The 14,909-nt window shown below is 34.9% G+C and overlaps 1 protein-coding gene across 1 annotated transcript; it reads right to left on the bottom strand.

The window, feature by feature from the left end:
• Positions 1-1,536: 1,536 nt before the first annotated feature.
• Positions 1,537-4,752, bottom strand: LOC113711104 (magnesium dechelatase SGRL, chloroplastic-like). The gene is made up of 5 exons (XM_027234262.2): positions 4,403-4,752; positions 2,711-2,887; positions 2,295-2,453; positions 1,937-2,083; positions 1,537-1,818 (listed from the first exon to the last, which is right to left on the bottom strand). The coding sequence occupies exons 1-5, from the start codon at positions 4,577-4,579 to the stop codon at positions 1,699-1,701; spliced, it is 780 nt and encodes a 259-aa protein (XP_027090063.1). The 5' UTR covers positions 4,580-4,752; the 3' UTR covers positions 1,537-1,698.
• Between the last annotated feature and the right edge of the window lie 10,157 nt (positions 4,753-14,909).

Here is a 14,909-nt window from a genome sequence, read left to right as displayed (position 1 = left end):
CAATCTAAGGATAAAAAAAAAAACCCATTTCATTATTCAAAAGTAAATTTAACTTGAGATACCTAAAATGTACTGTAAAATATCACCTTATAAACATGACCATTTTCTAATTTTGAGTAACAAATTGTGCACCATTAACACGCAATGAAAAAGGAAGCACCGCTAGAAGTCTAGAATAGTGACATTATAGAATAGCAATGTTTCATCCTTGGCTTGTTTCCAAAAATGTTTTTATTTTGCCATTTTGGTAACAAATATGTGTGATGTAAAAGTTTGACCACATGTAGCTACTTGAGCTAATCTCAAATTTACTCTCGACGGCAAAAGATTATGTTAGCAACAATGTCAAATTCTAGTACGATATTAGTTACATCTATATTTGATGTTGGAAGGTCCAACATGTTTTTATGCAAGAAGAATAAATTAAATAAAATCTTTTATGATTTTTGGGGCAAATTGAAAATGTCTATACCTTTCAATATCCTTAATGCACTAAACATAAACAGGGACAAGGCATTAAAATCTCGTATATATACTTAGTGCCCACTTTAGCCATTAGCTCCGGTGCTCTCCAATTGAATTTTTATCCAATTTCATCCAACTGTGTAAACTAATATACTTTTTGGTGTAATCATTGAATTTTGCAACAACTTAATACAAAAGTTAAGTTTGTACCAAAATTGTACACGTTATACAAAATATTCAACTCATTACATAACTGGATAGAGTTGAAATTGGAGAGGCCCGATTTCCGGTCAGTTACCTACTAGCTAGCTTTGAAGTTCAATGACATTCCTGGCTTTCGTTCAAGTCATGAAGACAGCTAGAATTTGAGAATGAAGAATAAAGATACAATAGATCTAAACAAAGACAGGTGAATAGATACCATCAATCTAAAAAATTAGGGATTAATTTTTATACAACGTCAGTGTAAAATTTTTTTCACACACTCAGGCTTAAATGAATGACATATCATCATCATTCAAAATTTTAAATTAACTTTTTATTTATGTGTCACATATCTGTACCTGTTAGTATAAAAAATCTTTACACCGACAGTGTATTTAACATTAATTTAAAGAAATTAATAGGAATTATATTGTAAAACTTCAACAATACCCAAAAAATCAAATAAACACTTGTAGTCACAACATCTGTACATCTGTTCATGTAAATTATACTGCTACTACTAATAATCTTAACCCTCCCAACCCTCTGTTACCTTTAACTCTTGACAGAGAAATTAAACAAATTTTTTGACAAGGAACTGAAAAAAGAAAGAAAAGAATAGGAGTTAGAAAGAGTTCCAACCTTTTAGTTGTCTCTTTAATTGATCAATTCCAATCCTCCAAAAAGCTTTTGTGACTAATTGTATAACGGATCTTGGCTTATTATTATGAATTTAGCAGCATATGTATCAATCTTGGATGTGACATTGGGAACTCTGAGATGATTTTTTTTTTTTTTTGGCACATTTGAAAGGTGAATGTCTTGATTATACAAGAATTCATTTGAAAGAACATTATAGATACGAAATAATCAAATGAACTTGAAAGCAATTCTTATCAATTAGTGTCCAATTCTTATCGACCGATTACCAGCTCCCTATAACATGATATTCTGGTTGCTACCCTCAAGTACCTCGTGGAGAGTGGCTTCAATCTCCAGTGGCTATTTTAGTACTTTTCATAGACCAAATTATAGAAGGAAGGCAAAAAGTGCTTGGAAGATTGATTTCGGACTCCCCCAAAGCTTTGGACGTCGAGATTCTTTATTGCCTCTTGGTAAGAACCCATGTTTTTGATCTTCTCGTTTACCCTGAAAAACAGGTCAAAAATAATAATGATAATACTTTAATTGCTTTCCCCTCAGGATGGATGAGAAATTCATCTCATCTTATTATGGCCTTATGCATTACATCAAGAAATTTGACTACCTGTATAGCCTCCCTGAGTGGCCCCCAAAATTCCAGGCGATTGTACTTTTTTGAGCTAGAATGAAAGTATACACGAACTATGGCATCCATTAGTTCTTGATTCTCTTTGAAAAGAGCTGAGTCCCCATACAGCACAGCCTCAAGAACCTGATGTTTTTATATTAACCAATTGCAATGTACATTGAATGGCAACATTTTGTCTTGAATAAGGTTAGTACTGATTTCATCATTTTGATAAATTCATTTGTGGACGTTAACTCAAACTTGTTAAATTCGAATAGAACTTTGATCGAATCGACAAATGTTCTCTGGCTGCCACGTTAAAAGATAGTAGTGATCAGCATCAAATTGGACTTACCAAAGGCAATTCCTTGGAGAATATGTGGTATCTAAACTCTGCAGCCAGCTCTTGCAAAAAATTTGGTCCACTGACATAACAATGAACATCTAGGAACAGATTCCCCTTCACTTCTGTCCACTCAGCAACCACATCATCCTTGCTATACCACCCCCTCAGCTGCCATGTTGAAAGCAGATATTAGCATGTTATGATGAACATGTCAGATTTTCTATTTAACATCTGTTAAAGAGTCTAAATCATTGCCAGAAAAATGTCTGTTCTGATGTCTGTATATATTTGTGCTAGTCTTCACCAGCTTAATAACCAATGGAAAGCTATCATAGTTTAAGCAAAGGTAAGAGGGAAAACCAGTCTGTTCTTGAGTCAAATGTCTCAGCAAAAATTCTCCTCAAACGAAGCAGCAAAATTCTTACCTGATCTAGGTTGATAATATTTGAGATAGTTAGTGTCAAATTTGCTGTAAAGTCACAGTGGGAGAGGGTGTAGGTCCTTGGCACAATTCTCTCGTAAGTATCTGCCTCTTTTCTTGAGAATACAACCTTCAGTTTTGAAGCTTCAAATCTAGCTGGAGGACCCAAGAGCCTGACAGCCTAGGAAAGAAAGTAAACGTCTCTCAAGTCACAAATTGCACCACAATGTGACCGAAAATTCACTTGTGTATGCATGAAACTTCAGAGTCTTGAGAACAAATCTTTGACATTCTTCAGAGTAATCAATGGCAGTGGCATTTCTCTAGAGTAATGCTCTCCAATGATTCAATCTTTAGAATTAACCCCAACATCAAAATGTATATATAAATCACGCAGAAAATAAGATAACAAGAATTAAAGGGTTACCATGGTTCGAAGTCTCGGCCGAGACCGAGACGACTTAGCCGAGTCGTCACCGTCTCGGCCCCTACCGATACGATACCGTGACGAAATGATACCGAAATACTTGACTCGCCGAGAAATCGGCCGAGTCGTCACCTTGACGGATTGACTCGGCCGAATCACACCGAGTCACTCCGAGTTATCCTGAGTCAAGACGAGAAATCAGTCGAGTCACACCGCGACGGATTGACTTGGCCGTTTCTTTTGCTATTTTTTAATTATTTTTATTTAGCATACTTTTTTATATTATTAACAATTTTTAGAATATTAAATATTTTAAAATTTACGTCTCACCGAGACCGCGGCCGATATGCCGAGACCGATGTGGAACGTTCTGGGCCGCGACCGCGACCGCGACCGTGACTTTGAACCATGGTTACGACACATCATGTTTTACAAGATTTCCAAAACGAGTAGAAAAAATGTCCCTAATCCTTGTTTTCATTCTCAGATGACAGCTAACAAAGCAAAGCACAAATTTCTACATCTCCTCTGCTACTACTCTTCTTGGTTCCTGCAGCTACTGCATCTCATTCATGAGAGGGTTCTTAACTTTGAGAAGATTTTCAGGGAAGAGAGGAAGAGGTGAAAATTCCTCAATCCAAACACTTTAGGCTTCATAATTTACACTAACCAGCAGTACTTTTGGCTATTAGAATGTACTTAAGGTCAAATTCGATTAATGTTGAACTAGAAATTTCTATTTGGAGTTATGTCAAACAATTCAAGTCAAAAACAACTGAAACCAACAACAGAACATCAATTCTATAGTAAACCTGTGGCATAATCACTGACATTGCACGGAGTAGGGGAAATAAACAGAATCAACTCTATCCACCAATTGTGAACTAATCCTACATTATCAAGTGATAGTTCAAGATGGTGTCCACTCAGGAAAACCCGGATAGCAATTCTCCTGTTGAATGCCAGATCTTGAAGATAAAAGAAGGAAAAATCCAATTAAGACCAGCTCAGAGAAAAGCAACAATTCCCACATTGGTTTATTTGTCCTAGAAAAACAGAACTATAAGAAGTTAAGAACCAAGCAGATTATCCAACATAAACAATAGATGTGGTGAAGTCACTAAGATAGCCTTATTTGCCTATACCTGCATCAGAAACAAGAACAATAGTAACACAATAGCAACTGGTGTAATTGGAAAAATAAAAATGCAGTAAAATTTGACAACGCCATTGTTCCAGAGAAGAAAGGAGATAAAAATATACGAGTACCTGGAAGACAAGAGTGTTGTAGGGAGGTCTTCTATCACTGAAAGAGGAAACCAGAACGGCAGGTGAAGGATTCTTGATTTTGCAATTACGGATATAAGAAGAGCAGCAGCAGTCTCTCTGAGGAGAATGTGAAGAAAATGCAGAACCAGCAAAGTGACTGTAGGCCATGGACTGCATGACAAACAACTCATCTTCCTTTTTCCAGCTTCAATACTCTTCTATTTACCTTAACCAATTCATCACAGCCAATCCCTCTCTCTTTCTTTCTTTCCTTTCGGTTTCTTTCTCTGAATGTTGTTTTCTTGGCTGCGTGTCAATCTGTGTGACAGAGAAAGGTGTTCGAGAGAGAACGAGAGGTGTGTGGATGTGGAAAGACGTGACTCGGGATTTTGGAAAGTTTTCGGGTCATGTTTCGGACCCACAAATCCATCACAAACCAATCACACCACTTGTCTTTGAAACCTTGTCCTCTTAGTCTCAGTGGCTCACCCCTCAGCTTCTTTACTCACGCATTCACACACTACGTTGGCATGCATACATTATTGTTTTAGCAATAATTTATGAATAAATGTTTTCTATATATACACTGTGGTGCGTTGTTGGATGAATGATAATTATATAAATTTTAAATTTTAAATTTAATTTTTACAAATATGTCATAGATCCAATAATAATAGTATATATATTATTAGTATATACTCCCTCCGTCCCAAAATTTGGGACGCTTTTTGGGAAACGCACTTTTTATGTACAGTAGCATTACGGGACAGACTTATCGGATTCTTCCAAGCGTACCCTTTGCTGTTTGTGGAGTGAAACAACAAATTGGTGGGACCACTTGCCATTAAGTCACTTTGACTAAAAGGCAAAGACAATCAGAAGGGTATAACTTCCGATGATGTGTTGTGGCTGGGTTCATCAGAATTGGTTAGTGCAATCTTGACTTGTCAATAGAAGGGTATAACTGGAAAATAATTGTAAAAGTGATTTGACTTTTTCAAAGTGACTCAAATTTTGGGACAAGCAAAAAGTGGAAATATGACATTAACAATGGGACGGAGGAAGTATAAGATTTACTCATAATTTATTTAGGTTGTAATATATACACTTTACTTTTACAATTATGTACTTTACTATTTTTCATGTTATGAAAACATGAGATTTTAGAACTTATGCGTATTTTATTCTTATCACATAATATATTATCCAAAAAATGGAGTATAAATAACTCCATTTCATTAAGTGCAACTATTGTATTTGATTTTGATTTCCAAGTTAATTACATTAGACAGAGTTGTAAGTCTTTCTCCATTTATGACTTTGAGCTTCATTCATTAGTGCTTCTTCAATTAATAGACTAGTAGTGTGTTTGAATACCTTATTAATTGAAAAAGTTTTGTTGCTCGCATTATAAACATATTTTTTAATCATTTTTTTTTACGTTCCTAAACATATTTTCACCTCATACATACCAAGTGACAAAAAGTGTTACATTGTCATCATCGAAAAATTTTCAAATAATCCTCTATCCAAACACATTAATTCCAATTAAGGTGTGTCTCTGAATAATTTATTTAATTAGGATGCTTAATTAGATTAATGACACTCTTGTAAGTGGAATTATACATAGAATTCATAATTGTTTCGAAATGATTGCTGTAGGTGTAGTTTCTTGTTTCTTTTCTCGAAAAGTACTTGTCTTTGTGTATAAATTGTACTAGTATATAAGTGACAAAATAATCTTAATTCTAAAGACAATAGCAAGTTCACTACGAGAAAAAACTCATCTTTTGTTCCTTAATCTTTTAGTTGTGTGTCTGTGAACCTAAATAAACGAGGCTTTTTTTTTTTTTTCAAAAAAAAAAAAGAAGAAGAAAAAAAGGAACAGGAACCTTAGAATGGGTGACCAACTGGATAGTGACGTTAAAACTTAAACTCGGGTCCAATAATCCACATCTCATAAAAATAAAACCCAACGGGCCTAAATTTCTCTTTTGCTTTTCCTCCGGCCCAAGATTAATGTCTCTAAGCTGAGTTTCTGGACAGGCCAGTGGTCATATGGATGCAGATTTGATAATCTTGTCGTTTCAAGGTTGGCTGCTGGTCGTATTGCATTTCATCCTGTGATATGAGCACTTTTCCACATTTAGCCTTGATTTGATGAACTTATAAGCAAATGAATAGAACAAGTGAGGTATACTTTAGGTCAAATTCTTGTTTTGAAACTGATTAAAAATGGTCATATTTTCTCAAATGCACAAGATTTTTGTGCAGAAATTTAAAAAACTTTTGTGTAGCCTTTTCTTTTCTTTTCTTTTTCAATTTTTTGGCAGCATGCATTTGTGTAATCAGATGAATTACAGCCCAATTTCTTATTTTTCTCCTCTGAAATTACAAGACTGATTTCTTTCATTGGTATTTTCCAGTAGAACAACAAATTTTTTAAATTAAATTTACCTTTATTTGTATATATCACCTATTTTTTGACTTAATACTTTATTTTCTATATCGACTGGTTTTGCATCTTCTTCATTCAATTAGGGAAAATCATCAAAGGATGCGTACACTTAGTTCTGTGCTATTGTATCCCTTGTTTTTATATATATATATATATATATATAAAAAGGGCCTTTTAGTGTAACTTCAGGACGAAATAATTAATGATTTTAAGTGAAAAATTAGTAGTCATACAAAAAATGGAACATGAGATTAATCACTCTTATCTTATTCAATCAAATTAAACAAATGAGATGACCAATAAATTATTAAATAACCACAAAAACACACTTCCAATTGCCTAACATTGACCCTACCACTTTGAGAGTTTGGAGAATTCCCCAACCCTCCTACTCCCAATTGCCTAAAATCCAACATTTTGTTCAATATTAGTTAACATTATCATTTTGCACTAGCATAAACTACCAGAATCCAATGAACCCTTTATTTTCCTTATCCAAACTGTTCCTGTTTCATTCCCAAGGACAAATATAGTAACTGGAATAACTAATCAAGAAAGTGTACTAATTGTTTTCACCAATTAACCTGAAGAAGACACGGGCTTCATATATTCAAAGTGAATTAATGAGATAAATAGTTTAATCTTTTAGTGGTCACTTCTTTGACAATGCTAGAGAAAGGGTAACATAGTCGAGAGAAAGAATGACATGCCACTTGAGTTGTTATATAAAAAGGTGGGGAAGTAATCTATTCATATTTTTCTTTGAAATGCCTTTGTTGGTTGTCTAATATTTTATGATTAAAAAGCTCTTGAAAATTGCAAATACATGTCCCTTATGCCAAGAAACTTTCCTCTTTTCCCCCCTCCAAGCGTTGAATGGAAAACAAAATTTTGTATGACTAAGCTGCCTGGGTAAAAGTGTTCAGCAATTTTGCCCTACTAATAAGATAATAAAGTGAGCCCAGAAAAAAAAAGAGAAAAAAAGAGAATATGTACTGTGAATATCGCTTTATTGGAAGGTTTAATTATACCATTGAAAACATCTATCACTTATAGAGCCAAAAAGGAGAAAAATGGCATTAATAATTCGTTTCCTGTAATAATTTGATGAATGCAAGTAAACATTCTTCTTCTTTTTGCTACTTTTTTTTTTTGATAGTAAATTTGATCAGATTGCTTATGGGATTGAAAGGGAAGATTAAACTTCTTAGCGCCGCCCTATTGAGCCAAAAAGCGGTGCCAGAAGACCGTATTTTCTGTAAGAATGATTGTAAAAACTATGCTATGCTTCTGATACTCATTATTATCTTTGGTGTTCATTTTACAATTCTCCCGGTTGGACAAAAAGTGCAGAACAGTTGCAATATGCCGCCTTTTGGACTTCTTCCAAAACCCTTTTACCTTTTCTAATGCACCTTGTCTGGCTTCTCACCAACTTAAAATTAATCAAAAGCTACTCCCCTCGTGTTGCCATGATTGCAATTCAAGAATCAAAACAAGTAGTATTTGGTTGGCATGGTTTTAAAGGGTAACACATAATATCTGGTCTGGCATAGTTTTATAGTACAAGCTTAAAAAATGACATAGTGGTAAATACATTTTGTTGTAAAACATTATCATGTATGGGCTCTCAAAACTCATATTAGACAGTTGACCTTTTTTTTTTTTTTTTTTTGGGTTGTGGGTTGAAACAGTTGGTTGAGGTCCTAGTTTTCAAGAAAAAGTCGTATATTCATTAGATGCATCTTATTTCTGCACGCAACAGCATTATTCTCTTTTTTTTTTGTACTTTAAAATATACATTATAGTTACAACTTAACTGCTCAAACAATCATAGTTCGAAGTGGATACATATTTTATTGCTAAGCACATACTTATACTGGAATATTGTTTTAGCATTAGCATGCATGCATTGGCATAAAATGGACAAAGAACAGTTCATTTGAATATTATATGACCTTAACAGACCAACATTACTGATTCTCTTACTTTATCAAGCCTGACAGCAAGGATTTGTCCCCTGATTTTTTAAGATTAGCCCAACTGCTGTGGGATACAATGTAATAGGAATAGCATCTTTTCATAACTTGCTTAACTTTCAAACATTGCTAGTCTTCTCTTGTATTTGATTCCAACAACAGAAGCATATACTGCTAACAGTTTAGGATTATAAAATGTCAAACTGTCTGCCATTGACTCACCTTTACTCAAACAAAGAAAGTTGGCAGCCTTCACACAGTGCTCAACTCTGTCTGCTTCAATAGCTATCTTAAAAGCTATATGTTGGGATACTTAAAAGAGGCTCTGTAGTTCTTCTTGAAGTATTCATCATGTCAGGTTCTTGTAGGAGGCATAAGTTCATGCTCTTCAGTCTTCTTCTTGCTTTGATTCTCATCTCATCAGAGGCATCAAGATTTCCAAAGGATATGTGGAAACAGATGCTGCCTAAAAGGCTTCCATCTCCTTCTTCAGCTCCCTCGAGAGGATCAAATTCTGTAGCTACTGCATCTACAGATATTGAAGCCCAGAGAAAGCTTCCTAATTCATCTGATGGAGGCAAGGTGTAGCAGATAGTAAAGAGGGTTATTCACAATTGACATCTCTAACTGTAAAGGCAGGATACCTGCAGATTTTGTACATGATCTGGTACATACATTTTGCTCTCATCACAACGATGAAAGGGCAAAACTGAGTGATCAAGCGATGAGGAGATTGATTGAAGGCCGTCTGATAAGTGGATCTCCTGTAAAGATGCTGAGCCGCTACTCATCAGAGACAGCATAGGGCACGATTGTAGAGATAGAGATCCAATAGAGGAGGCATAATTATTTAGTTTGTATGTAGAAGACAAGTTTGATGCCTCGAGTAACATGAAATTGCATTGTAATGGTCAATCTTCCAGACGGTGCAATACCTTCTTTTCAATGGAATAATCTGGTCTGAAGTAGTTAAAAAAATGCCATAAATCTTCAGTTAATTTTATGGCATTCAGATTCCAATGTTCTATGTTCAACCAAAAAAGACTCAGCAAATAAGTTATGTCCTTCTTCACTAGTCTCCCTAATCATTATTTTCTTGTACTCCAGACAATAGTTTTCTTTCCCCTCAGGTGCAATGTGCCTATTCTTCTTTTTAGCTTGGCCTCCTTGTTACTACAAATCATATCGCTTTAACTCTCTCTCTCTCTCTTTCTCTCTAACACACATACACGCACACACGCAAAAGAAAAACAAAACCATAAATACTAAATATGGGGGATTCCAAAAATTGACTTCATATTTTTTTACCAGATGCCAAGTTTCTTTGCATTTTAACTTTAGGCAGATAGTTTCTGGTAAAGAGTTCGAAAACATGTGCAATCCCCTTCTCATATAAACTGCGATTTCTGCATTTTAACTTCTTCCAGAAACATATTCCATTTTTTCAAGACAATTATTCTTTGGAACTCCTGTAAACTGTATAACACAAATGGATTGGTAAATTAGTAATCTCTAACTGTAGTTATTGCAGATTCTGCATAGAAGTCGCATCTTAAGTGCCTGGTTCTCGCGATCTACCTTGGTTCCTAGCAAAAAACAAAAAGCAATCTATTCAAGTATCTCATCGGTGCCTGATGACAGACTTAAAAATGATTCTGCCATAGAATTTTTTTTTTTTTTTTTTTTTTTTTTTTTTTTTGGGGTAGGCATTCTACCAAAGAATCTGTTGCTGCCTTGAACTTATTTTTATGGTGAAGAATATAAATCATTTACTTCGACAGTTGAAGGCATTTGATAGGCAACATATGTCATCCCGGGGTAAGTTGATAAATTGTACCATTCTTGTATCTGGTGCATACCCCCAGCACAGGGTGCATCATCCAGGATATTGAGCAAGGACGGGACTTGGAGGAACTGGGAGGGACCACTTACACCCCCAGAACTCCTAGAATATTAGGTTTTCCACCCTCAGAAAATTATGAGTTCTTAGTAATATCAATTAAGATCAAATTCTTTTTCTAGAAAGGACTTCAGAGAAATTTATACTGCTTATACATCCAGATGTGTACAAATTTTGCCATCCTGCATATTTTTGAGTGCTACCTAAATGTGTTTCTAATAGGTCTTGTCACATGTTCTCAACCGCAGAACCAAATTAGTAAGAAGGCCAGTCATTTTTAGGATGAAGGCCTAGGAGGAGAGGGCACTAGACAACTAGTCAAAGAGTTTGTCAATGGTAAATCTAGAATTAATTTCCACAAAAGTGTGAAGAAGTGAGGAATTCTCGAATTTGCTGCCCCCCCACTAATTTAGGCACCGTCCACATTCGAATTTATTTATAATTTAGTCCTTGTAAAGTAAATTGAAAACTTCAAATGTGTCAGGGGTCGAATCCACTGGCCTATATTTAGACCTTATGAGTTGGGGACACACAAAAGACCTAATCACAATTATGATATGAATACCGCATAGTATGGGTTTTGAGAGGGCACAAGGTTTGATCTATCTAATTATTGCTAGGATAAGTATTTATCTCCATTTCTTTCACTCCTATGCTTGTATTAGAGATGACAATTTGTCCCAAATTTCAATTAAGCTACCCATGCCTAACAAAACTTTGGATGGGACGAGTTTACTAATTTTGAGTTTGGGCTTGATATGAGACTAATTCCATCTATATCCATCAATTATTGGGAATATTTGAAAAATGCTTGCATATCCATTGGACCCAAACACCTCACCAGAAAATTCTTGTTCAAAAAACTCCCCTTAAAATGATCTGCAAACCAAAATACGCCTCCAGAGACCTCGATGGAAGAAGAATGCACAACTGCAGTCTTCGCAGAATCAAGCCATCTTCTGCACCATCAATCGTGAAAAAGAGAGATTTTTAATTCTTTGACACATCGTATTCTTTTCAAAATGGAGAGTATCTTCTTTGCCATCTTTGACATACCATAGTCATATGGTTTTTTTCTTGGCATCATGTTTTGATTTTGTATCTGAAAATTTTGCGATAAATAGCACAAACTGAATATATATGTCTTTTTGTGGTCACGTTTTGTAAAGCAATATAAAAGTAAATAAATAAACAAATTATACAGCTCTTTGTTATACGGGTTTAAATATACTCTGCAATATGAACTAATAAGATTGCAACTAGACTTTGGCAATACCTAACCTTTGTGGAATAGTATGTAGTCTTACTTTTTGAGTTCTTCTGGAAATTTTATTTTTTATTTTAATGAGGATGATAAATGTTTAAAAAAATGTATGAATTCTGTTGCCAGGTATGAGAAGGGAATGGAGTCTTCACCATTTCTTGGTTAGAAAGTGCAAGTCATTTCATTTATTTATTTATATTTGAGCCTATCCATGCCAACTTTGTAGCACAGATTTTGTGTGTTCTTTCTGGTGGAATAGTCATTTGATATGTCAAATTCATGATCAGGCTTGTGATGATGTTGTTACTTTATTTGTTGTTTAGTTTATCCTTTTCTTAGATTATTTTGAAGTGGGATAGAAGATAGAGTGCAGCTTACAAGCACCGATTTGTTATGGTATGCAGGTACTTGGTAGCTTCATATATGATTGAATACCAAATAGATTTGGATATTGGATTGGATCAATTTTAACTCATCCCAAAATAATTCCGTCCAAATTAATTTCAAAATATATATGAATAAAATTGGGTCTAAACTCATATTACTCAGTCTCATCTTATATTAAGCAGATCCCCCTATCCTACCCATTTTACAATCTCTAGCTTGCATTAACCAGTTACCTCTAAAACCACAAACCTCAGCAACGGTTAAAAACCCCAATTCTCGGCCTTATCGGATTTCATACTTTTCTGGCTTCCCACTTTGATAGTGCTGTTTCTTTTTTCACACAGTTTAAGAAAAAGTAATTAACTTTGTTAGAAAAGTAAATTTAGATTGCTATTTTTCTAAAATACCCTTACATTAAATAGAGTACAACTTTATGGGAACTTGAATTGATAGTAAAAAAAGAATCAACTCTCATTAAATGGGATAGGTTTATAGTAATAACAACTTACATTTAACTACATTCTTTAATTGGAAAGTGGACTATAATTTGAAACAGACGAAAAAGGAAAACAAGACTATCAAAATGGGACGGAGGGAGTATTATTTTTTGATGGACCAAGAAGCCAGATAAGTGCTGTCAGTTTGACCCATTTTGTCTTGAAAATGATGAGCATGAATTTGAGGGTTCTGATACAGAGATTTCTTCCGAGGACATGAACGAGATGTGGTACAAAGCCATCTCCAAAGATGACAGAAGAATTCTTGGCATTGTTAGAGAAGTCGTCTATAGTTCCTATTCCACATTACCATGGCATCTACGACCATGACTCCCATTTTTATTCCCACCCCTTCCCCTACCTGCCTCCATTGAAACTCGGCAATTATGCTGAGATATCGATCAATAGAATCTTTTTTTTTTTATTTATTTGATAGTAAATGGAAGGTTTTAAAATTAAAACTTTTTATTTATAATCTCTTTCACCTTATCACTCAAATCAATTCAACCCTCCCCCAATTGTATGCATGAAAATGAATCAATAGATTTTTCTAGAATGTTTCTTGAATCCGACAAAATGAAGGGTATGGATTTGAATTTGAGCAAAATAGATATATATTTTGAGGGGCCTGGATGTGAAGTTCTCGTACCAACTACACCCCTAGATTATGCTTTGGTTTATTCAGATGCTGAATTTTTTGGACTGTGCGTCGTCACTGGGTTGAAGTCCTACTACCATTTCTTTTTCTTTGTTTCTTCTTCTTCTTCCTCTATACCAACCTTCCTTCTTTTTTTCATCACAGGCGCACAAACACATGAAAAAACTCTTTTCTTCGTTATTTTTTTTACTTTCTCTGTCTTTGCTTACCATCTTTGTTCTCTTTCCATTTTTCTTTCCCCTATATAATTTCCCCCCATGCTAGTAATTACCAGGATGTGGCCTCACAAATCCCATTTTGCACACTTTGGAGGTAAAATTGTAATTTAAACTGTTGAAAAATATTTGGATAAAATAGTAATTTAAACCATCTTGGAAAATATTTACTGTACTTGATTTACACTTGAATTTAACTTGTTTATATCTAAATTCAATTTAATTACACCAAACTCTAATTTTTGGATTCTTGAAATGATTTACATGGTGCGAAATTGTGTCTCGAATAAAACCATAAACCTCAACATGGGTACAAGGGCTACTGTCCGGTCCACCTAGTAATTGTTAGGGTGAATAGTTATATATCTCCATTTCTTTCACCCTTTACTTGTAATTACCGGTTATCTACAGAACTGTAACCCTCAACAAAGGTGAAAAATCCATTTTTTTTGGCCTTCAAGATTTCATACTTTTTTGGCATCACAGGTCTTCGAATATCAGTTTAGATGGATAAAACAGATGAGTTGTTTCACTTTTACCCGTTTAGTCTTAAAAATCACGAGAACGGATTTGAGATATTTCTTAGAGAGAACTTTTTCAAGGGCCTAGATGCCTCATAGTTGTGGTACGAAGCCATATCCAAAGATGACAAAGAAGATTTCTTATATATGAAAAAAAAAAGGTGAAAAATGGTTGAAGCTGCTGTCCTTCTAGGAAATTTGGCATGGGGTTTGAATTTAAATGGAATTTAGTCCTTGTAACGTAATTAAAGCGCCTTGTTTAGATTGTGGTTTTCCGTATAAAAATTTTTATATTTTTTAGGGATGGCAACGGGGCGGGGTTGGGGCGGGAGACCCCTCCCCCATCCCCCGCCCCGCTGCCTACAAACTCCCCCCGCCCCCGCCCCCGCGCCATCCCCCATCCCCCGTCCCCCGCTCCCCCGCCCCACCCCGCTTCTCCCGCGGGTGCCCCCATGGGGCTAATAAAAATTTGTTGTATAATTTTATTATGGTTAAATTTAGGAAATAATCAAGTACTAAAATATCAACACATCATCAAATTATTATTCAATATAATTTTACAATTGAAACTTATAAAAACAATCAAATAAAAATTATTTGAATGCAATCCAACATGATAAAATAAATA

This window comes from Coffea arabica, chromosome 10e (genome assembly GCF_036785885.1).
Source record: "Coffea arabica cultivar ET-39 chromosome 10e, Coffea Arabica ET-39 HiFi, whole genome shotgun sequence".
In the NCBI taxonomy this organism is placed as follows: domain Eukaryota; kingdom Viridiplantae; phylum Streptophyta; class Magnoliopsida; order Gentianales; family Rubiaceae; genus Coffea; species Coffea arabica.
The sequence above is the reverse complement of the archived record's forward strand: the minus strand, read 5'-3'. Positions and strand labels throughout refer to the sequence as shown.

Bases quoted from the DNA above. Each gene is read 5' to 3' on its own strand.
- LOC113711104 (XM_027234262.2), bottom strand. From the start codon at position 4,579: ATGCAGTCCATGGCCTACAGTCACTTTGCTGGTTCTGCATTTTCTTCA. The intron at 2,454-2,710 runs GTAAGAATTTTG...TCAACATGGCAG, and splicing joins ATATTATCAACCTAGATCAG to CTGAGGGGGTGGTATAGCAA. The intron at 2,084-2,294 runs GTAAGTCCAATT...TAAAAACATCAG, and splicing joins TCTCCAAGGAATTGCCTTTG to GTTCTTGAGGCTGTGCTGTA.